The sequence below is a fragment of the Myotis myotis genome, unplaced genomic scaffold (genome assembly GCF_014108235.1).
Source record: "Myotis myotis isolate mMyoMyo1 unplaced genomic scaffold, mMyoMyo1.p scaffold_m19_p_7, whole genome shotgun sequence".
NCBI lineage: Eukaryota > Metazoa > Chordata > Mammalia > Chiroptera > Vespertilionidae > Myotis > Myotis myotis.
The window spans coordinates 3,806,592-3,828,536 of record NW_023416379.1 but is presented as its reverse complement, the minus strand read 5'-3'; the positions used below and the strand labels follow the sequence as shown (position 1 = coordinate 3,828,536).

Sequence of the window (21,945 nt, the reverse complement as noted above, 5' to 3'; positions counted from 1 at the left end):
CATCATTACATAAAAGGGTACGATCTTTTTTTTTAGTTTTATTCATTTCAAACGGGCGGATTCGGCGGGCCGTAGTTTGCCAATGGCTGGGATAGAGCGTCAGCCTGCGGACTCAAGGGTCCCAGGTTCGATTCAGGTCAAGGGCATGTACCTTGATTGCGGGCACATCCCCAGTAGGGAGTGTGCAGGAGGCAGCTGATCGATGTTTCTCTCTATCCCTCTCCCTTCCTCTCTGTAAAAAATCAATAAAATATATTTAAAAAAAAAAAAATATATATATATATATAAAACTGGTAAATGTGCGTATCTTCAAGGCTGGCTTAAGTATAAACTTGTTTTTTTAAAACACTTGAAAAGATAAAAGATTTGTTTCATATTTTTAAAAAAGAAAGGAAATGCTATGCTAAGACCTGCATGTAGAGTCTTACGCGTAGTGGGCGGTGTGTTTCCCAATCAGGGGTCCCTCCCCAACGCCCAACCTCGCGCCTGCGCACGGCGCCTGCGGGGGCGGTGGGCGGGGCTTCTTGAGGCCCCGCCCACAGTGTGATCGGCCAGGGGCCCGAGAGTCTTTTCCTCGCTCGCCGCAGCATCGGGTCCACAGCTGTGCGTGGAGAGGTCCTGCGGCAGGATGAGTGCAGGCTCGGACCCCGTGGTCATCGTCTCGGCGGCGCGGACCGGCATAGGTGAGTGGCTGGCAGGTCCGGCGCGGCGTGGGAGACGCGGGCCCGGCGGGCCGCGGGGACCCCTGGGACGCTGGGACCCTCGGAACAAGGAGCCTCACACCTCCCCGACTTGCCCGGAAGACTCGCCCCCTCGGCCCAGGAGGATGTGTCCCTTCCGCCTGTTCTGATTGGCTCTCGAGGTAGAGCCACTGCGCCGTTCGACCTTCCCATTGGCTGGCAGGAAGAGGCGCTCTCTCGCGAGCTCCTGATTTGCCGTCTCAGCTCAGTGGTCTCAGGGGCGGGGCTACTGGGTGGTTGGGGCAGGGGCAGCGGGCAGGGGTCTTGCTGGTGTCCGACGGGTAGTGCCAGCTGCCTTGGCCTCGTTAGTGCTGGGGAGGCTTCAAAGCCCTAGACGCGCGGGAGGGCGACCTGTTTCGTTGGGGCATGTGGCCCGGCCCCTCTGGCCTGGGAATGGACCGGCCAGCAGGCGTCCCGCGGGTCTGAGGGTCTCCCCCCACCCCCCCGCGCTCTGCGAGCCGCCTGCCCGGGTCCCGGCTGCTGCGAGCCCCACGCGCCCCGCCCTGTGCCCAGAGGAGCTGCGCCTGTGCAGGGGCAGAGCCGGGGTCCGCCAGCCCCCCCCCCCAACCCCCCGTGGGCGGCCCCTTCACTCCCCTCGCCTTCCCTTCTGTCCTAGGCTCCTTCAATGGCGCCTTGTCCACCGTTCCCGTCCATGACCTGGGCTCAACGGTCATCAAGGAAGCCCTGAAGCGGGCCGCTGTGGCCCCCGAAGAGGTGTCGGAGGTCATATTTGGACACGTTTTGGCAGCAGGTACCTCCTTGGTGACGCCAAAGAGGGTCATGCTTATAGAAGCAGTCCGTCCACCACCCACCCACACACACAAACTTGTGTTCTGGCCTCCATCGCCCCCCCCCCCCCCCCCCCCCCCCGCCAAGTCCCGGGAGTAGATTCTCTCCTGCATGTATTTGTCCTGAGCCCTGAAGGAGCCTAGACCCCCTCCCTCCCCTGACTTTTCATTCTGCAGAAGCAGGGCCAGCCTGGCACGTGGGAGAGCATGCAGGACCCTCCGTATTTCCCTGCAGTGTCACTCATTCAATAAACATGCATCGAATTCCTCTTTTGTGCACTGCACTGTGCTGGGTGCTGGGGTAGGGCTCCAGCAAGGCAGGGAAGGTCCTCACCCCATGATCTCACTTCTGAGCTGGAAGACAGGTTGGCTTCACACGGCTCACAGGCAGGTGAGTCACTCCTGGGATGGGCACAGGTATGTCACCAGAGGGCTCCATTCTTCTGATTCCCACCCAGCAATCCCTGCCAGTGCCTGGTGAGTAACTATAACTAGTCTCCTGCTGAGTATAAACTCGTTATTCACAGTGATAACTGGTAATGCTCACTAACCACCAACTTTTGTCCCTACCCCTTCTTAGACCTGATCCGTTTTTTCTGTGTATTTACTTGGCAGTTTTGTAGTTACTCTTCCCCATTCTCCTTTCTCCCCTTGCCCCTATGGGCCTTCAGACGAAAGCACACTGATTTCTCATGACGGCAAGTCTTTAAATATCTGAGTCCTGCCTCAGACTGGCTACCTTCAGTCACTCTCTCCTTCCTCCTTCCCACACTCGTGACTCAGACTTACTCAGTTGCTGTAGGGTGCTCAACTACTGGTTTTTCTTTTTCTCTTCTCTTTTTTAAATTAAATATGTTTTTAATTGATTTTAGAGAGAGGAAAGGAGAAGGATAGAGAGAGAGAAACACTGATGAGAAACATCAATCAGCTGCCTCCTGCACGCCCCCCTGCTGGGGATCCAGCCCTCAGCTAGGGCGTGTGCCCTGACCAGACTCAAACCAGCAACCTCTAGGTGCATGGGCTGACGCTCAACCCACTGACACCTGCCAGGCTGGTTTCTTATCTTTTCCACATCGTTCCTCTCCAGTGTCTCCACATGTTATAATAAAACTAGAACTGTGTTTATTGAGGGCCTGCTTGGTGCTGGGCTTTTGAAGCACTACGGTTAGTGCTTGCCTTTCATCCCCTTAGTTTGTTCTCTCAGTAAGTCTATTGGTCGTGGTATCTCCATTTTACAAATGAGCACCTGAGATTTTGGGAGGTTAAGTAACTTCTCCAGGATCCAGTTTGAAGACGAGCTAGCTCTTTACCCACATCTGTCCTCCCTAAGCTGGGGTAGGGCTCCAGCAAGGCAGGGAAGGTCCTCACCCCCATGATCTCACAGTTGTTGCTGTGAGGTACTGTCCACAGTTGTTGCTGCCAAAGGTAAACTGAGTGGGGGGGGGTGAAAGGATTAAGGAAAGACAGATAAGAGAATGAAAGCTGGGTCTCGGTGGGACGCTGCTCCCTGATGAGACAGCGCCAGCGCCCACAAGCCATGTCTTTATTTGATGATAGATGCCACGAGGCAAAGTAGGGGCGTGATCACGTTGTTTACAGCATTCTCGTGAGTTCCAGCCTCACTCAACGACATGCACCTGAACTCTACCACAAGGCACGTGGAGCTACGTGTTCGGACCATAGGTTCAAGCTCACAACCACAGCCATTGGCTATGATTGTGTTGGGAGGGCCCTGCCCTCCAGCTGGGACTTGCACGTGGCAGTGAGAGGACCTTGTCCTTTCATTAGTCCGAGGCTTGAACCTGGCCAAACACTGTAACCGCGCCCCACACAGTCACATCACAAATATTGACTGAGCACCTGCGGTTCTCTGTCAGCTAGAACAATGAAATGTGACAGAAGATAGAAATCATCATTCTCCTGGAGCTCATTTTCTGCCAAACGCCACACGGTTACTTCTGTTCAACACATAAGGAGTATAAATAAATACATAAGAAACTTATAAAGAAGTCATTTATTTAAATGCATTTGTAATTCGTGTTGCTTAGGAAGCAGGAATCTTAGCCCTAGCTGGTGTGGCTCAGTGGATAGAGCAACGGCTTGCGGACTGAAGGGTCCCAGGTTTGATTCTGGTCAAAGGCACATGCCCACAGATTGAGGGCTCGATCCCCAGTGGAGGATGTGCAGGAAGTGGCTGATCAATGGTTCTCTCTCATCACTTGAGGACAGGAGTTTTTTTTCTTTTAATAATATATATTTTTTATTGATTTCAGAGAGGAAGGGAGAGGGAGAGAGAGATAGAAACATCAATGATAAGAGAGAATCATTGACCAGCTGCTTCCTGCACACCCACTAATGGGATTCGAGCCTGCAACCTAGGCATGTGCCCTAGACCGGAATCGAACCTGGGACCCTTCAGTCTGCAGGCTGGCACTCTATCCACTGAGCCAAACCACTAGGGCCGGCCTTGTTGCCTCTGGTAGCGCTTGCCTGGGCAGGCAGGAGACACAGTCGCAATCTCCCGATGTTACCTTTCTCTTTCATTGCTGAGAGGCCTCCATTTCCCTTCTTTCAGGTTGTGGGCAGAATCCGGTTCGACAAGCCAGTGTGGGAGCAGGGATCCCCTACTCTGTTCCAGCATGGAGCTGCCAAATGATTTGTGGGTCAGGCCTCAAGGCTGTGTGTCTTGCAGCACAGTCGATCCGGATAGGGGACTCCAGCATTGTGGTTGCAGGAGGCATGGAAAATATGAGCAAGGTAAGGCCTGCGGAGAAATGGCTGTCAGACCTCTCGCCAATAAACTCATGTCCATGCCACGGCGGGGTAAATCGATTCATTATCAGAGCTGGAACCAAGCAGTAAACAAATAAACAAAAAATGGATTCAACCTTGATCCCAACCTGAAAGTTAATTACTTTTCAAATTAGATGGGAAATTGGGGTTGAAGAAAAAGCTTGTCAACCAATGTGATTAGAATAGGATGGTTTTCCTAAAATATTAGTGAGACAATATTTTCTGAATTAAACCTATAACACTAGTCAGTAGATATCCTTGGTCTTCAATTTCTTTCTTATTACGAGGAAAAGTCAGTGTTGCCACTTACCTTCCTACATGTGACAAAGAGGAACCCAGGGGTCAAGTCTGTTCACCTTTGGGAGCTATAGAACTGGAGGAGAGGACGGCTGAGCGGTGCCCTTCTCTAATAAGTTTGCCAGGTGGGATTTGTTTCACCAAGTTCCATCCCTCAAACCGGCCATGAAAAAGGAAAAAGTGTACCCCCTGCTTCCTACAGGCAGGTCCATGGATGATCTGAGGAGCCCCTAGGCCAGGGGTGGGGAACCTTTTTTCTGCCAAGGGCCATTGGGTATTTATAACATCATTTGAGGGCCATACAAAATTATCAACTTAAAAACTAGCTTGCTAGGCCCTAGCTGGTTTTGGCTCAGTGGATAGAGCATCAGCTTGCACACTTAAGGGTCGCAGGTTCGATTACAGTCAAGGGCATGTACCTCAGTTGTGGGCTCCATCCCCTGCATGAGGTATCCAATCAGTGTGTCTCTCTCGGACCTCTGTTTCTCTATCTCTTCCCCTTCCTTCTACTCTCTTCCACTCTCTAAAAAATCCATGGAAAAAATATCCTTGGGTGAGGATTAACAAACAAAAATTGGCCTGCTATATTTGGTCAAACATTTAATTAACTCACCTCTAATGCTTGGCAGGACCAGACCAAATGATTTTGAGGGCCTTATGTTGTCTGTTCAGCACAGCCATTGCTGAGGCCCAGGAGAAGACAAGCCTACGGTAGCAAAAGGATTAGAGTGGTTATGATGGGATCCTCCTAATATCTGTGTAGTCATGTACAAGTTGCTTTTATACAGGCAGTCACAGCAGCCCTTAGGGCAGCCGTGGGTAAACTATGGTCCGCGGGCCGGCCAGTTTGAAATGAATAAAACTAAAAAAAAAAAAGACCGTACCCTTTTATGTAATCCATGTTTTTGTTCCGGCCCTCCGGTCCAGTTTAAGAACCCATTGTGGCCCTCAAGTCAAAAAGTTTGCCCACCCCTGCCTTAGGGGGTAGATGGTGTCATTGTTAATTTAGAGATAAGTAAACTGAGGCCCAGAGCCAGAATTCAAATCTAGATCTTCTGACTCCCATGGCCTTCTATTCTAGTATAGCTGCTGTTGAGTTGGTGAGAGTTAAGAGGGTGCCCCTCCCAGAAATCCTCCCCTTCAGTTAATTAGGAAACCTAGTTATTATCACTGTAGGCATTATGCCTCCCATCAGAATAAGTAACACATTGTTCACATCAGTTAAACTCTTGGATGAGGTCTTCATTTAACAGAGAACTAGTTGCATCTGGAAAGAATGAATGAGGTTCTTAAGGAAATAGGACACAGAAGAGGGAGGTTTGATGGAAAATGGAAATGGGTAGGTAGGAAAGTAACGGGCTCCCAGGAGAAGACAGGGTGGGCCCTGGACCCTGGACCCGGGGTAAGGAGACTAGGCCGGAACTGGGGAGAAGGGTCACAAGGGGACTAGATGAGGACTTAGAGTTACTGAGCAGTTAAGAGTGGTGTCCTAGGCAGAGCACTAGTTATAACCAAGCCTAAATTCATTGGGATTTCTTGTTTTCAGGCTCCTCACCTGGCTCACTTGAGGACAGGAGTCAGGATTGGGGAGACACCACTGACTGACAGTATTCTGTGCGACGGGCTTACAGATGCATTTCACAACTACCACATGGGCATTACAGGTAAGGGGTGTCGGAGAACGCACTGCAGAAAGGTTCAAAAGCATGTAATGAGTGACTCCACGGGGGCTTTCCTCAGGAGGCCATGTGTCGTAAGTGGGCCACTTAAGTCCAAATCAGGGACATGTGACAAAAGAACTGGCCCCTGCTCTTCCAAAATGTCAAGGTTAAGAAACACAGATAGTCTAGCCCTGACTAGTTTGGCTCAGTGGATAGAGCGTCTGCCTGTGGACTGAAGGGTCCCGGGTTCGATTCCGGTCAAGGGCATGTACCTTGGTTGCGGGACATCCCCAGTAGGGGGTGTGCAGGAGGCAGCTGATCGATGTTTCTCTCATTGATGTTTCTAACTCTGTAGCCCTCTCCCTTCCTCTCTGTAAAAAGTCAATAAAATAAAATTAAACAAAAAGAAACACAGATAGTCTGAAGAACTCTACCAAATAAAAAAAAACTTAAGAAATTGACAGTGCAATGCAGTACATGATCCTGATTGGATCCTGGACCGAACAAATAAATCAGCACAAAGAGCATCACTGGGCCCTGGCTGGTGTGGCTCGTTGGTTGGGCATTATTCCATGTACCAAAAGGTTGATGGTTTGATTCCTGGTTAGGACACATGCCTTGGTTGGGGGCTCGGTCCCAAGCAGGGGGCGCGCAGGGTAAGCCAGTCAATGTTCCATTTTCGCATCGATGTTTCTTTCTCCCTCTCTCTTCCTCTAAAAATCAACAAAAATGTATCTTTTAAAAAAAGACATAATTGGGACAAGTGGAACATGAATATGGACCAAGAATTACATAATAGTATTGTATTGATGATATATTTCCTAATTTTGAAAGCTGTGGTTATATAAGAAAATGGCCTTGTTTGTGGGGAAATACACACTGAAATGAAAATTTAGGGATAAAGTAGCAGGATATCTAGAACTTTCAAATGGTTCAGAAAGAGAATGATAAAGCAATTAGGGCAAAATAGACAATTGGGAAATCTGCATAAAGGAGATTTCTGAAAGTTTAACATTATTTAATGGAAAAGAGAGAAGGAAGGAAGCAAAGAAAGAAAATGGCTTCTTGGGTCCCTGCAAGATTTTCATATTCATTGCCAGTGGGAGGCAAGATTGTCAATAGAGCACTGTCCCTTAGCCTGCCAGCGAGCCTGCTGATATTGGGCTCTCAGTGCTTATTTAAATATGAAAAACTTGAGCTACCAAAAACCAGGTCCTGTAAATGTTTATATTTTGCTTTGTCTATTTTTTTCACAGCTGAAAATGTAGCCAAAAAATGGCAAGTGAATAGAGAAGATCAGGACAAGTTGGCAGTTCTGTCCCAGAACAGGACGGAGAATGCACAGAAAGCTGGCCACTTTGACAAAGAGATTGTACCAGTGTTTGTGCCTTCTAGAAAAGGTGGGTTCAGGCCTGGCCGGCGTCAGCCTATGAACCAGGAGGTCACAGTTCAATTCCTGGTCAGGTCACATGCCCGGGTTGCTGGTTCAGTCCCCAGTGTGGGGCATGCAGGAGGCAGCCAATGATTCTCTCATCATTGATGTTTCTGTCTCTCTCTCCTTGTCCTTTCCTCTCTGAAATCAGTAAAAATAAAAACGAAAAGGTGGGTACATAAATCATAATGATCTAAACATCAACATAGCTCTTTAAAGAATAATATCTGAAAGAATAATATATAGGACTGGTGTATAAATGGTGTCCTAGCCAGCCCTTTCAGGCTGAAAGGTATCCCCTGGAAGCCTCTGAATAAGGCTTGGGGTGTGGGGCCATGTTTATGGGGCGAGCAAACATGGGAAGCTGTGCCAGCATCCAGACACTTGGTCCCAGTGTCCACACTGCTAGGTGGGAGGGGCCAGTTTCAGGAGAAACTAGAGCACTGACAGGTTGTGAGGCCACAGCTGGCCTGTTACAGGCTAATCTCAGAGGTGAACATCCATTACTTCCTCTTGCTTCTGTGTATGGCTATTTCTTGGGTGGATCTTTATGGGTCCCTTTGCTTTTATCTAACACTAGAGGCCCGGTAGACGGATTTGTGCATGGGTGGGGCCCCTTGGCCTCGCTGGCGATCAAGGCTTATCGGGGGGCCAGCCAGCCGTGGGAGGGATCCTGGGAGGTTGGCCTGCTGACCAGCGGGAAGTGGGGTGTAGGAGGTTGGCCAGGGGGTTGGGAGTGCGAGGTTGGCTGTGGGAGCACACTGACCACCAGGGTTGAGCGTTTTCCCCCGGTGGTCAGTGAGTGTCATAGCGAGTGTTGAACGGTTGTTCTAGTTGGTTGTAGTGGTTGCTTAAGCTTTTATATATATAGATAGATGGAGTGCTTGAGTCCAATTCTCTTAGCAGTGAACTGATATCCCTTATGTCCAGCTCTAGTGAGGCTGGCTTTCACACTCCAGAATCCAGTCCTCTGTAAGCAGCCAAGTCCTGTGTCTGACCATAGCCATCTTGCACAAAAGACTCTCGGAATGCCTGACCATAGTGTTCATAAAATGTCCTAACGTACATACAATAAATGTTATTAGTGTGCATACTTTTCTCTTACTGGAATGAAAGTTCTTTTTAAATAAACCTTGTCTTCAAATACGAATCTTCATGAATCAGGTCTGAGGAGCCCACCATTCGGAGCATGCTGACTGCCATCTCTGACCTGACCTCAGGATTTATTTTCCTTTTCAGGCCTTATTGAAGTTAAAACAGATGAGTTTCCTCGCCATGGGAGCAACATAGAAGCCATGTCTAAACTAAAGCCTGCCTTCCTTACGGATGGAACAGGAACGGTGACTGCAGCTAATGCTTCAGGTTAGGGTAAAATTTTTTTACTTGATTTTAGAGAGAGGAAGGGGGGAAGACAAGTTGTTGTTGCACTTATTGATGCACTCACTGGTTGCTTCTTATATGTGCCCTGACCAGGGATCACACCCAAAACCTTGATGTATTGGGATGATCCTCTAACTCAGTGGTTGCCAATCTTCTGGGCCTCACAGATCACCAGTGATCAATGGACCACTGGTTGGCGACCGCTGCTCTAACCAACTGAGCTACCTGGCCAAGGCCAGGCTAGATTTTCTGAAGGACAGTTGGGGAATCTCATCTTCTGGCAATTCTACCACGTTAACACCTTTTTTCTTTTATTTCATTATCTATTTATACACATTATTCTAAAACCTTGTTTTAGCAGCTTTAGGGGAAAATGTAGTTCTGTATATTTTGGTCATTAGTTTTTTCCATACTTGATTAGAAACTTTATATATACTGAGTGAATGGATTTGCTTTACCAATATCCTAACTAGATGCACAGATGAAAAAGCAAATTAGGGAACCCCAGTTTATCTAGTATCTTTGTACTTTTCCAAAAACAGAATCTGTTGTCAGTGTTCTCCCGTGAAGTTGGGGCTATTTCTTCCATTTTTTTCATTAACCTCCCCTCCCCCACTGTTTTAATCTTTCCACTTTCCTGCTGGATGTTTTGGGATTATGTCCTATTGCCTAATTTACCATTTCAGATTACACAGTGAAGTCTGAACTATGGCAAATGGCTTTTGCCAAGATGTGTTAATAATTTAACTCACGTCTGAAAGTAAACAGGTACCACAACTGTAATAAGCGTTATTTTAGAAATCAAGACAGTCGTGTTTTGCAGGAATGAATGATGGTGCTGCAGCCGTGGTTCTTATGAAGAAGTCGGAGGCTGATAACCGTGGGCTGACACCTTTAGCAGAGATAGTTTCCTGGTCACAAGCAGGAGTGGAGCCTTCCATTATGGGAATAGGACCAATTCCAGCAATAAAGCAAGCTGTGAGTTTTCTTTTGAACATCACCACCTGTCCTTTGCTGTTACTTTACCTCAAAGACTAGACCAATAACCTGCAAGTGCATATTAAGGTATGCCTTCTTAACTTGCCCAGGTCCTTTCCACTCCAAAATGCCAAGATCGGGCTTTGTCTTCATGTTCATTCCCATCAGGTTTCATTTGTTGTTTCCCTTTTGTGAAAGCCTTCCAGTCAGCCTCAAGTGAGCCCCTTTCCTATTTCCCCTACACCAAGGGCAGCCCAGAACATTTGGATCAAGGGGAGCGGATGCTCTGTCACCTCTCCTACACCTGACAGATGTTACTGGTTCAAAATTTTAGTTTAGAATTTCCAAGGGCTGTTTTATCCTGAAGTCACTAGGCTGAAGTAGCAGCCCCAATGGCATTTCCTGAGATCCTTCAGTGTCGTATATATTCTTTTTAATGTACAATGAATAGACCTCTCCCATTAATCTTTCCTTTAGGTTGCAAAAGCAGGCTGGTCACTGGAGGATGTGGACGTATTTGAAATCAACGAAGCCTTTGCAGTCCTCTCAGTTGCAATAACTAAGGAGCTTGGATTGAACCCGGAAAAGGTAAAGTTGAGTAAGCAGCCCTTCATGAAAGCTTGTAAATGAACATTCACAATGCAGTTTAAGATTGTAAACACACATAGCATAGTTAGATAAAGTCCCAGGTATTGGCCATATGGTAGTAATAGGCGGGACTACAGGTTCATTTACCCTGTTGCTTCCAAAGGCAAAAACCCTAGACTGCATTGGTTTACTTCAAACATAACAGGGCTCCAAAAAAATTTAAAATGAAGGACTAGGGAAGATAGGATAGCTATCATATGGGTATAAATCAAAGAGGGTAGCTTATTGGTATAGCATTAAGAGGAAGGAGGTTAGTTTAGGATTTTAGCCATCTATCTACAGAATGACAAGTTTTTTCTCCCTTTAGGTCAACATTCAAGGAGGGGCTATAGCCCTGGGCCACCCTCTTGGGGCATCTGGCTGTCGGATTCTCGTTACCCTGTTACACACAATGGAACGAAAGGGTGGGCGTCGTGGTGTTGCTGCCCTATGCATTGGGGGTGGGATGGGGATAGCAATGTGTGTTCAGAGAGGGTGAACCTGCTTCACTAAGCTTGAACCTCATTTCTTTCAACTAATAAGGCACTAATATGTGAAATCAGGACCAATGTGAGGGTGGGAGCCATCTTCCACTTCATAAGAACCCAGGGCTTGATGCTTGTACTTTTAATGTGTAATATGCAAGGTACAAGACAACTGCATCTTACAGTGTTATAAATAAAAGAAATCAGATCAGTCATCAAGGGCTCCTGAGTGAACAGCATCTTCATAACCTCCATGCTTATCATCTTTGCTTTCTGGATGCAATTTAATAAGATCATCAATGCGAAGAATGGTAATTGCAGCTTCTGTTGCAAACTTCAAACTTTTAACTTTAACTACAGTTGGTTCAAACACCCCTGCTTGTTTGTTGTCTCGAGGTTTACCATTAACCAGATCAAGACCAATCCTGCAATTTAGGGGCAAAAAATATTAACAAAAATTAGCATAAAAGAGTTGTAGAAAGGCACTACATAGCAGTAAAGCTGTAAACACCATTACTGTATTATAAAGAGGTTGCTTAAAGATGGTTATGTATCGCCCCAAAAGAATATCCTGCATTCCTCTAGTGCAGCGGTTCTCAACCTGTGGGTTGCAACCCTTTGGGGGTCGAACGACCCTTTCATAGGGGTCACCCAAGACCATCAGAAAACACATATATGCTGAAGCCGGTTTAGCTCAGTGGATAGAGCGTCGGCCTGCGGACTGGAAGGTCCCAGGTTCGATTCCAGTCAAGGGCATGTACCTGGGTTGCGGGCACTTCCCCAGTGGGGGATGTGCAGGAGGCAGCTGATCGATGTTTCTCTCTCATCGATGTTTCTAACTATCTCTCTCCCTTCCTCTCTGTAAAAAATAAAATATATTTAAAAAAAGAAAACATATAATTACATATTTGTGATTAATCACTATGCTTTAATTACGTTCAATTTGTAATAATGAAAATACATCCTGCATATCAGATATTTATATTACAATACGTAACAGTAGCAAAATTACTGTTATGAAGTAGCAATGAAAATAATTTTATGGGTGGGGTCACCACACCATGAGGAGCTGTATTAAAGAGCCATGGCATTAGGAAGGTGGAGAACCACTGCTCTAGTGCATCATCCTGTAAAGTGAGTACCCAGAGAGGCCAGGAAGGGTTAGTACAACCCAAGACACATCCATGCTAATGAAACCACCAGAGAACACGACCGATACATCTGATATACAGATGACAATGAAAAAGGGAAATTGTATACTTACCATTTTAGATTCTTGCGTTCTGGGTTAACTTGAGCCTCATTATGAAAAGCTCTTAACTTTGCAACCAGATCAGTGGAGTCTTGGGCAGCATTAACTGCAAGTGTGTTAGGAATAACAAGAAGAGATCGTGCAAATTCTGCAATAGCAAGCTGTTCCCGAGACCCCTAGAAGACAATGAGGTAGCATCAAAAAAGGAAGAAAATCAGCCCTAACCGGTGTGGCTCAGTGGGTAGAGCGTCGGCCTGTGGACTGAAGGGTCCCAGATTCAATTCCGGTCAAGAGCATGTACCTTGGTTGTGGGCACATCCCCAGTAGGGGCTGTGCAGGAGGCAGCTGATCGATGTTTCTAACTCTATCCCTCTCCCTTCCTCTCTGTAAAAAATCAATAAAATATACTTTTTTTTTTAAAAAAAGGAAGAACATCAAAAGACGCAGTGGCAGCTTAGGGTTTCAGCTTCATGAGGGCGATGAACGAAACGCTGAGACAATCACCCGAGCGCTGCGGGTCACTACAAGTTCTTACCATGCTGGTTGCGTAGTTCTCCAGGTATATGGAAAGGGCTGCCTCCACAGCGCCCCCACCCGGGACCACAGATTTTGACTCCAAAACTCTCTTCACCACACAAATAGCATCATGTAAAGAGCGCTCCATCTCATCACACATGTAGTCATTTGCCCCACGTAAGATAATTGATGCAGACGTACGAGCCTTAGTGCTATTGAAAAAAGGAAGTGAAATTCTTAAAGCAACACTTTTATAAAAGAGATCTAAATAGACATTTATTTTAAGCACTTTGATTAAGTCCTGCTTCCATAAGGACATTTGTCTAGACCATGCATACAGAAGAGATGAAATGGTTACTCCATCTCAATTGACAATGGTCTAATGTTATTTTATCCCATGCGTATAACTGCTCATACCATTGAAAAGACTATAGCAGCAAATAAATGGGAAGGGGTCTGTTTTACTCATTAATAAAACCTATGTAGTTTTGTAATTTAGAAAGTAGCTCTTACTTTTTGACCAGGATCAGTTCATCATCACAAATTCTCTCCTGTACCACCTCTTCCGCTTGTCCCAGCATTGCTGCCTCAAAGGTTTCCTCGCCTTCCAAATTGGCCAGGCTTGACACAACAATTGCTATTAAGGTAATTACAAAGATCTGTAAACATTTTTATACCGTCTAAGATTCAGGAACATTTATAAAAAAGCGATGCATAAATACAAGTTTACGGTTTACAGTTAGGCACCAGACATGGAACTGTCATTTTGAGGTTAAGAAATTCAGCAAACTAAAGAACTTTTCCAATTACATGAAAAATGGCCCTATAAATACATCTGTAGTACCAATCATCACAGGGAGGAGTAAAAGGAAAAGAGGGTTGTTTTTTGAAGCTGCTTAATACTGACACCACCATGTAAAGAGAGATGGTCACGTTACAAGAACGTGAAACATCACACCTGAGAGCTGGCAGAAGACATACCTCCAGAAGCTTTAGCAATGCGCTTAAGGTCCTTTTTTAAAACTCTTCTGACTGCCATTGCGCCAGCCTCCACAAAATACTTCAGACACATGTCGTCAATGCCACCAGTGGTGAGAATAACGTTGGCTCCAGTTGCCAGGATCTTCTGGATTCGTTCCTTGCTGATATCTGATTCTCTACAGATAAAGTATTTGTGTAGTAAGCCAAAGTTACCTTCTGTGTTTTTCATATAACAAAGCTTTAAGTTCCGTATTTTTCACAAAATAATTGCAGATTAAGTTTGACTCCCCTTTTTTTCTTTTTTTAAAATATATTGATTTTTTTTCACAGAGAGGAAGGGAGAGGGATAGTTAGAAACATCGATGAGAGAGAAACATCGATCAGCTGCCTCCTGCACACTCCCCACTGGGGATGTGCCCGCAACCCAGGTACATGCCCTTGACCGGAATCGAACCGGGACCCTTGAGTCCACAGGCGATGCTCTATCCACTGAGCCAAACCGGTTAGGGCAACTCTTTTCCTTTTATGACCAGAATTTAAAGGAGTCCAATTCACATGAAAGATTCAGGCATTAAAAATCCCACTTAGCATCCCCAATTTGCATCTCTAACCAAGAACTGTGATTAGGAAGTGTCCCTGCCTTCAATGATCTGGCAGCCTGTCAACCACAGTTCGTGGCCAATGCTACCACAAGTGCAATACAGAGACCACCAGCACATGGGAGACAGTAATCCATCCTGGCAGATGGGACAAGAAGGTCTGAAGTCAGGAGGGTTCCAGAGCTGAAACTGCAGGTAGGACCAGAACATGAAGAAGCCTGTAGGGGTGTTAAAGAGCCTGGAGTGCTTCATCTTTTAAAATTAGGAATTGCCGAACCGGTTTGGCTCAGTGAATAGAGCATTGGCCTGCGGACTGAAGGGTCCAGGGTTCGATTCCGGTCAAGGGCATGTACCTTGGTTTTGGGCGCATCCCCAGTGGGGGGCATGCAAGAGGCAGCTGATTGATGTTTCTCTCTCATCGATGTTTCTAACTCTCTATCCCTCTCCCTTCCTCTCTGTAAAAAACAAATAAAATATATTTAAAAAAAAAATAAAATAAAATTAGGAATAGCATCATCAAATCTGTTTTCAAAAGGACCCCCTGATGTCAATGTGGAAACTGTACTGGGAAGGTGAAGGACTGAGGGAGGAGACAATCACTGGAAATATAGATGAGCAGAGGAGAGAGTAAAGCCTATAGCTTAGCTAACGGAGGGTCAGCCTCCGACCCCTGGAGTAAGAGACATACTAGCAGGTTGCAGGCAAGATGAGAAGGAAGAGTTGATTTCAACAACATGCGTTTGAAGTCGCTGTGTCCTTCAGGTGATGCTTCCAGGAGGCAGTCAGACATGCATGGAAATCAAGCTCTGGGAGAGTTACTATATAGGTAAATGAAGCCATTTCACCTACCATTCAAAGAATAGTGGATAAGAGAATTCAAAGATTTCTTAAAGTAAAACGAATTGAATGTTAACCTCAAAACAAACCTCTTTATATACTGAACAAAGACTGCATGCCAGCAACTACTAAACACAGGAGGCTACAAAGCCAAGGAAATCGTTTAGTCTCTACCTTCAGAACTACAATCTAAGTCATACAAACACAAACTGTGTTAAGCCCCAGGAAGACAGACATAGAAAGGCACAGTAGAGTGTAATTTAGATTAAGGGATCAAGAGAAGCTTCTTTGAGAGACTGACCACTTAAAGAGCAAGTAAAAAATTATAACAGTCCTAGCTGGTCTGGCTCAGTGGATAGAGCGTCAGCCTACAGACTGAAGGGTCCCAGGTTCGATTCTGGCCAAGGGCACATGCCCAGGTTGTGAGCTTGATCCCCACTAGATGGCGTGCAGGAGGCAGGTGATCAATGATTCATCATTAATGTTTCTCTCCATTCTCCAAAATCAATAAAACTATATTTAAAATAATTAAAACAAGTAGGCAGAGAGTATGTTACAGGCAGAGGGGGGAGCATTCCAGTCTGTGGAGAACGTTTGTGAATCCTAGTCCCTGTTGTGGCTAAACTACAATGCAAGGAACATGGAAGGTATTAAAAAGGCTCTGGTCTTGGAAGTAATGACATGGACTTGGCTGCCATGTGGAAGGAGCCTGGGAGGGAAGGAATGAGAAAGTGGCCTCCAGATGACCAGTGTGGTGCTTCTGCAATAGTCCGAGCAAGAGAATGCAAATGGAAAAATAGGTGAATGTGAGATTTAATTTGAAGATAGAAATCAAGTGGTCTTAGTGAAAAAGTATGAGAGAAGTTATTAGGTTAAAAAAAAGAAGTAAAGATACTTTCTAGCTTTCTGCCTGGGTACAGGGGTTCCCATCACCAAAGTAATCAAGAGTAGATTTGGGGTGTATCATCACAAGTTGTTTTAAAAAATATTCAACCAGACAAATACATGTGTGTTTGGTGCTCAGAGAACTAGATGTGCGAGTCTCCCACATAATAACTGAGGTCAGGGAATGCGGAGTTATCCTGGATAGAGCAGGGGACGGTAGCTGGCCAGGCACAGGAATACGGATGAGGCAGTAGCACAGAGCCACTCCACCCTCCAACCGTCTCAAGAAAGCAGTAGTCAAAGGCTCGATCAAGGTCAAGTGAAGGTTGAACATGTCTAGTGAGTATCAGTCAGCAATGAGCTTAGCAAGATGGAGCTCGGAGAACAAAGCTATAAAAGGAATGAGAAATAAAGTGCCAGAAAACAGTTTTTGTGTAAATCACTCTTGAGATGGCTGGCTGTAAAGAGTGGGAACGGAGAGCGAGGAACTAGAGCAAATTGTGTGAGCTACAAGTGAAATCTAGAAAGGAATGAACAGTAGAGTTTGTAGTTGAAGATGCAGATGGGAAAGAACTATAAATGAAGCAACCCTCTAAGGCAGAATGCAACAGAATCTAGAATATTTATTGTAGAGGGAGGGACTGGCCTTTGACGGAAGGACAGTTATGCCAGGAGGGAGGAAAGAGATGTTATTGTGCAGTTACTTTGAACATCTGTCAGCATACCTCTGTCTAATCTGGTCCAGGTTCTCAGGGTCTGTAATTAGCACCTGCACACCAAGCTTCATTTTTGTTTTCTGCAGGCTGAAGTCAAGGCAAGCAATTTTTGCATTAACTATTCTCTTGGGCATGCCTATAATTGAACATAATATTAAAATATTAAGTCCTTTCACAGAAACTACTAATAACAGTACATTTTATACACCCAACCATAAAGCATGAGATTGTCATATGTAAACACAAATTTCAATTTGTTTAACATAACACATTTTTATGGCATTAGACACACGTACTTTCTTCTAATTTGCATTTTTCCTAAGTTATGTGCTTAAGTTACTAAAGAGAAACTGACAATGTGACGTACATTCCTTAAAGAACAGTTAAGTGCACAGCTTGGATAGTTCATCTGAAGATGAACAGGAAGCAGCCAGAAAGCTAATTTTAACCTCTAGTCCTCTCGTTAGTGACCACATCCCGAGCCTTACCCTGAGACCCCACCACACAGTTGAGTGCATAGCCATTGATGAGCACACTCTCCATCTGACTTCTCCCATGGGCTTTCAGAATATTAATGGAATTGACTGGATAGCGAGGCTGGCCTCTTGCATCTGTGTATTTAATAGCAAGTACGGCATCTACCACCATACTAGCGAAGAAATCACCATCTCTAAGGCGATAGTTAAGGGGAACAAGAGACTTGGAATGGAGAACAGGGAACCATGAAAATCAAGGGTAATTCAAAGGCACTTCCCTTTTGCAATCTCATCAAGAAAACAAGGATTACTTATCATTACCTGCAGTTCATATTACTTTCACTCTATATTACCTCCCCCCTAAAGAAGCAGGGAAGGAAACAGGCAATTTCAAAACAGCATCACCTGGCATGAAAACTAACACAAGTTCTTTCTTTTAAAAAAGCCCAAACTTTATTGGACCACCACAAGGATACATTCCAATGATTTTGGATGACATTGATGTTTTAGCAGCATTAGTCAGGCAATCTCTTCCAAGTTCATCTGTGTTAATAATTAGATTTTCACTGATATAACGCACTGCTTCCCTGTTTAAAGCGTGGGGGAGAAAACAATTACAAATTAATTCACTATTCAAACTTTTGTTTTACCACAGTGTCAAAATGTCATAGGCACCAATTTTCTGTTCAGCCATTTCATATAGGAGGAGGACACAAATAAATCCTCCCTCTTCAGATCATGGCAATTTTAATCTATCCCATAAGCATAGCCACTAAAATCTATTAGGAGAAAATGTGGTAGTCAAATGGGAAGAAAAGATACTGGCTCTACTTCTTCAAATATCACTTAAATGCTAAAATGTAACTTTAAAAAAATAAGATGTAGTTATTAATGAAAACATTTAAACACAGTTTGCAATTATTACATCAAATAATATAAAATTTTCTCTGAATACAGACAATCTTACTTGCAAGCAAGTCGATAGCCACTAATAACAGACGTGGGATGAATTTTCTGTTTGACTAGTTCATCCGCGTTTTTTAGAAGTTCTGCTGCAATAATAACCTGTTGAGAAAACATTCGTGGCTATAATACTAGGCTTGCACTCTACATGCAATGTGTATGTAAAAGCAGCAAAATTACAGATATTAACCAGAATTGTGATGGCAGTAAAATGAGTAACTGATCAGAAACCTGAAAAAAAGATAACTCTACTCAGTGTTTCATATTCAAATGGCCAAAACCAAGAAAAAGCCAGAAAAATGTTCTGGCTAATACACCAGTTCTGCAGTACAATAGTCAAAGACTACCCATCCATTACTTTTAAAGATTAAGTGTCCAACAAATGCTAAGAGTCTGGCCTTTACTATTTTAGGTTATTATTTGGCTTATTATAAAAATCATTTAAAGACACTAAAAATACTTTTTAAATATTTTTTTTATTCTTTTATTTCAGAGAGAAGGGGGAGAGCTAGAAATATCAATGAGAGGGAATCACTGGCTGCCTCCTGCACATTGGACCGAACCCACAACCCAGGCATGTGCCCTTGACCTGAATCGAACCTGGGACCCTTCAGTCCGCAGGCCGACACTCTATCCATTGAGCCAAACCAGCTAGGGCTAAAAATATTTTTTAATTAAAAAGACTTCAGCCCAGCTGGCATGGATCCGTGGTTGAGCCTCGACTTATGAACCAGGAGGTCAGGGTTCGATTCCCGGTCAGCTAACATGCCTGAGTTGCGGGCTCGATCCCCAGTGTGGGGTGTGCAGGAGGCAGCTGATCCCATGATTCTTTCTCATCATTGATGATTCATTCTATCTCTCCCTCCCTCTCCAAAATCAATAAAAATATATATATATTTTAATATATTTTATTGATTTTTTACAGAGAGGAAGGGAGAGGGATAGAGTTAGAAACATCGATGAGAGAGAAACATCGATCAGCTGCTTCCTGCACACCCCCCACTGGGTATGTGCCTGCAACCAAGGTATATGCCCTTGACCGGAATCGAGCCTGGGACCCTTGAGTCCTCAGGCCAACGCTCTATCCACTGAGCTAAACCGGTTAGCGCAATAAAAATATATTTTAAAAAAGAAATAAAGAGTTCAAAAATGCTGCTTTGGGGGGAAATTCTAATTTTAAGACCATTTTTATTTTATAAGCGGTAGAGTCCATTCTTTCATGGCTTATAGTTTAATTTAGAAATGCAAACATTTCCCCACACAATACATTGTTTCTTTAGAGCAAATTACTTGTTTCTATATCAATGTGCTGGATGCTCTCCACATTTATAATACTGATCACACTCCCATTCTGAACTCATGAGATTGCCTCGCCAGCATGTAAAATATAAAAGCATCTTGTTTTTATAAACCGGTGAAATTTTATTTAATTACAAAGGGAAGGTTTTAGAAATTTCTAAGTCTCAGGTCAGGAAGGGACCATACTGAAATATTTCTTAAGTTTCTTCTCTACTTAAAGTGTACAAACTAGGTATAACCATCAGCTTTTTCAAGTTTAGTTTCAGAATCACTGCCCATTTCCCCCCCTTTGAACTCGTTTTTAACTCAGAAACAAATAACTGACTGCGGTTCACTTTCTGACTGACCTAGGAAAGCGAGTCTTTCGCCATCTACCTGGCTACCTACCACGGAGGTGGTCCCATCGCCCACTTCTTTGTCTTGCAGGTCAGCGAGCTCACAAAGAACTTTAGCTGCAGGATGCTCTACCTCCAGTAACTTCAGGATGGTCGCACCATCATTAGTAATGGTGATATCCTAAGGATGTGCAGGGGAGGGGGAAAAACCCGCAATTATGTACAGAAACAGGACATCCCCTCAGTAACACAACCACATTATGACACACCTTCACCCCTTCCAATACAAGCACTCTGATTAAAAACCAAGATTTACATAGCAAAACATTTAAGATCTCATTAATTTAAAGACACAAACATCTAGCTGTACTTACACCAATATCATCCACCAACATTTTATCCAAGCCAACTGGTCCAAGAGAACTCTTCACAATATTGGCAATAGAAGCTGCAGCCATAACTATAGAAATGAAACAATGAAATTAGGAAAACCCACTACTTCAAAGGGCAATTTCAGCTTCAAGAAAGTAAATGACAGCCAACAGCCCCTGAATTTTCCCAATCTACAAATCTGTCCTAATCCCTTAAAATAAAACGGTCACCTACTAGTCATAATTTGGCTTCTGTCACCTCATGTAGAAAAAGGAAAACTAGCGGCTTTTTCTTTAAAAACCCCTACTAAAATCAACAGTCTTTATCTGTGAATAAGAAAAAAGTGCGAACCAGAGCTTCTGACTTTATTGCAAATTCATCCAAGACAAGAATTCGTAACCAACGGCTAGATGGACAGGCATCCATGCCGTGGAGTGTACGCGCTCCCAAAGGGGCTCACCAACAAGTGCTTTGGTCCGGGCCGGCGCCTACTAGAATAAGTTCACTGTTTATCGCTTATACAACATCCAACTAGGTCCCTGGCTACTCTTATTTCAACGGGCTGCCAGCGATGGGCGAGGACAGACGAGCTCTGGACGCCGGGCACCGCGTCTCAGGCGACAGCGCGGGCCTTGCAGCCATTGCTCCTCAGGGGACCGAGCGCGCGGGGAGGCTGGTCTTTCCCGGCTCATGGTCCTCAAACGAGGCCTCGAGATGCTCCGCGTGGTCAGAACCGGAACAGAGGGGCTCAGAGGTGCCGAAGGGACGCCAGGCGTGGCCGGCACGTGTCGGTACCGGGGACCCACCGCCCGACACTCCCGTCCGGCGCGGGTCTCCAAACCCGCCGCGCTTTCCTACGGGAAGGGGCCGCTGCCGCCCCGCCCAGAAGGCACGGACCCGCGGGGGTAGGTTACGCACCGCACCCCGACCCTATTTTGGGGAGAGAAGGGAAGCAACAGGATCGGAGCCCGGCCCCGGCGGGCAGGGCTGGGGGGAGCGCTCCGCGTCACCCAGCCGAGGCCTCGCCCGTCCTTACCGTTCTGGGAGCGGATCGCCTCCCCCGTGCTGCGGTCCCCGAACACGGACAGAGGCCCCTCCATCTTCGCGGCAGGGTACACCTCGCGCTTCACGTACACCGCGGACGGCTAACGTCGGTTCCGAGGCCCAGCGGCGGCCACACCAGCACCAGCGGCAGCGGCAGCGCGGCGTGGACCGGGCCCAGGCGATGCCGCAGGGGATGCTGGGAGCACCACTCCACCTCTTCCCCCGCCCACCCGGCCCCTCAGCCCCTGCGCCGCCGCGGGGCAGGGCGGGAAAGAGAGGAGGGGAGGGGGCGAGAAGCGTGAATGTGTAGGAAGTGAGGAGCCGGAAGGGCGGGTTCATCACTTTTGCCCAATTAGAGAGCGAATAGGAAGGGCGCGAAGGCAGAACGGAAGTCCGGCTCCTGCACCGCGGTAGGAAATTGCCCAGGTGCGCGTGCGCATTGGCACATTCTAGTGCCTTCCAGAAAAGGGGGTTCACGGTGGGGTGGGG

General features: G+C 45.8%; 2 protein-coding genes and 2 non-coding genes across 5 annotated transcripts; 1 reads left to right on the top strand and 3 right to left on the bottom strand.

The window, feature by feature from the left end:
• Positions 1–526: 526 nt before the first annotated feature.
• Positions 527–11,396, top strand: ACAT2 (acetyl-CoA acetyltransferase 2). The gene is made up of 9 exons (XM_036316098.1): positions 527–683; positions 1,357–1,491; positions 4,104–4,285; positions 6,165–6,282; positions 7,536–7,679; positions 8,951–9,073; positions 9,915–10,069; positions 10,547–10,657; positions 11,025–11,396. Exons 1-9 carry the CDS (start codon positions 629–631, stop codon positions 11,193–11,195), a joined length of 1,194 nt encoding a protein of 397 aa, XP_036171991.1. The 5' UTR covers positions 527–628; the 3' UTR covers positions 11,196–11,396.
• On the bottom strand, positions 11,309–21,689 carry TCP1 (t-complex 1). Of its 2 annotated transcripts, XM_036316095.1 has the most exons (12): positions 21,449–21,689; positions 20,415–20,500; positions 20,093–20,221; positions 18,411–18,508; positions 17,920–18,030; positions 17,456–17,637; positions 16,977–17,103; positions 13,931–14,106; positions 13,463–13,586; positions 12,969–13,161; positions 12,446–12,609; positions 11,309–11,606 (listed from the first exon to the last, which is right to left on the bottom strand). In XM_036316095.1, exons 1-12 carry the CDS (start codon positions 21,510–21,512, stop codon positions 11,390–11,392), a joined length of 1,671 nt encoding a protein of 556 aa, XP_036171988.1. In that variant the 5' UTR covers positions 21,513–21,689; the 3' UTR covers positions 11,309–11,389. The 2 variants fall into 2 exon arrangements, with proteins under 2 accessions (XP_036171988.1, XP_036171989.1); XM_036316096.1 differs by lacking the exon at positions 20,093–20,221.
• Positions 13,267–13,401, bottom strand: LOC118660871. Its single transcript, XR_004969064.1, has one exon. It is a non-coding gene; the product is annotated as a small nucleolar RNA SNORA20 (small nucleolar RNA).
• On the bottom strand, positions 18,120–18,256 carry LOC118660882. The gene has a single exon (XR_004969072.1). It is a non-coding gene; the product is annotated as a small nucleolar RNA SNORA29 (small nucleolar RNA).
• Positions 21,690–21,945: the final 256 nt, after the last annotated feature.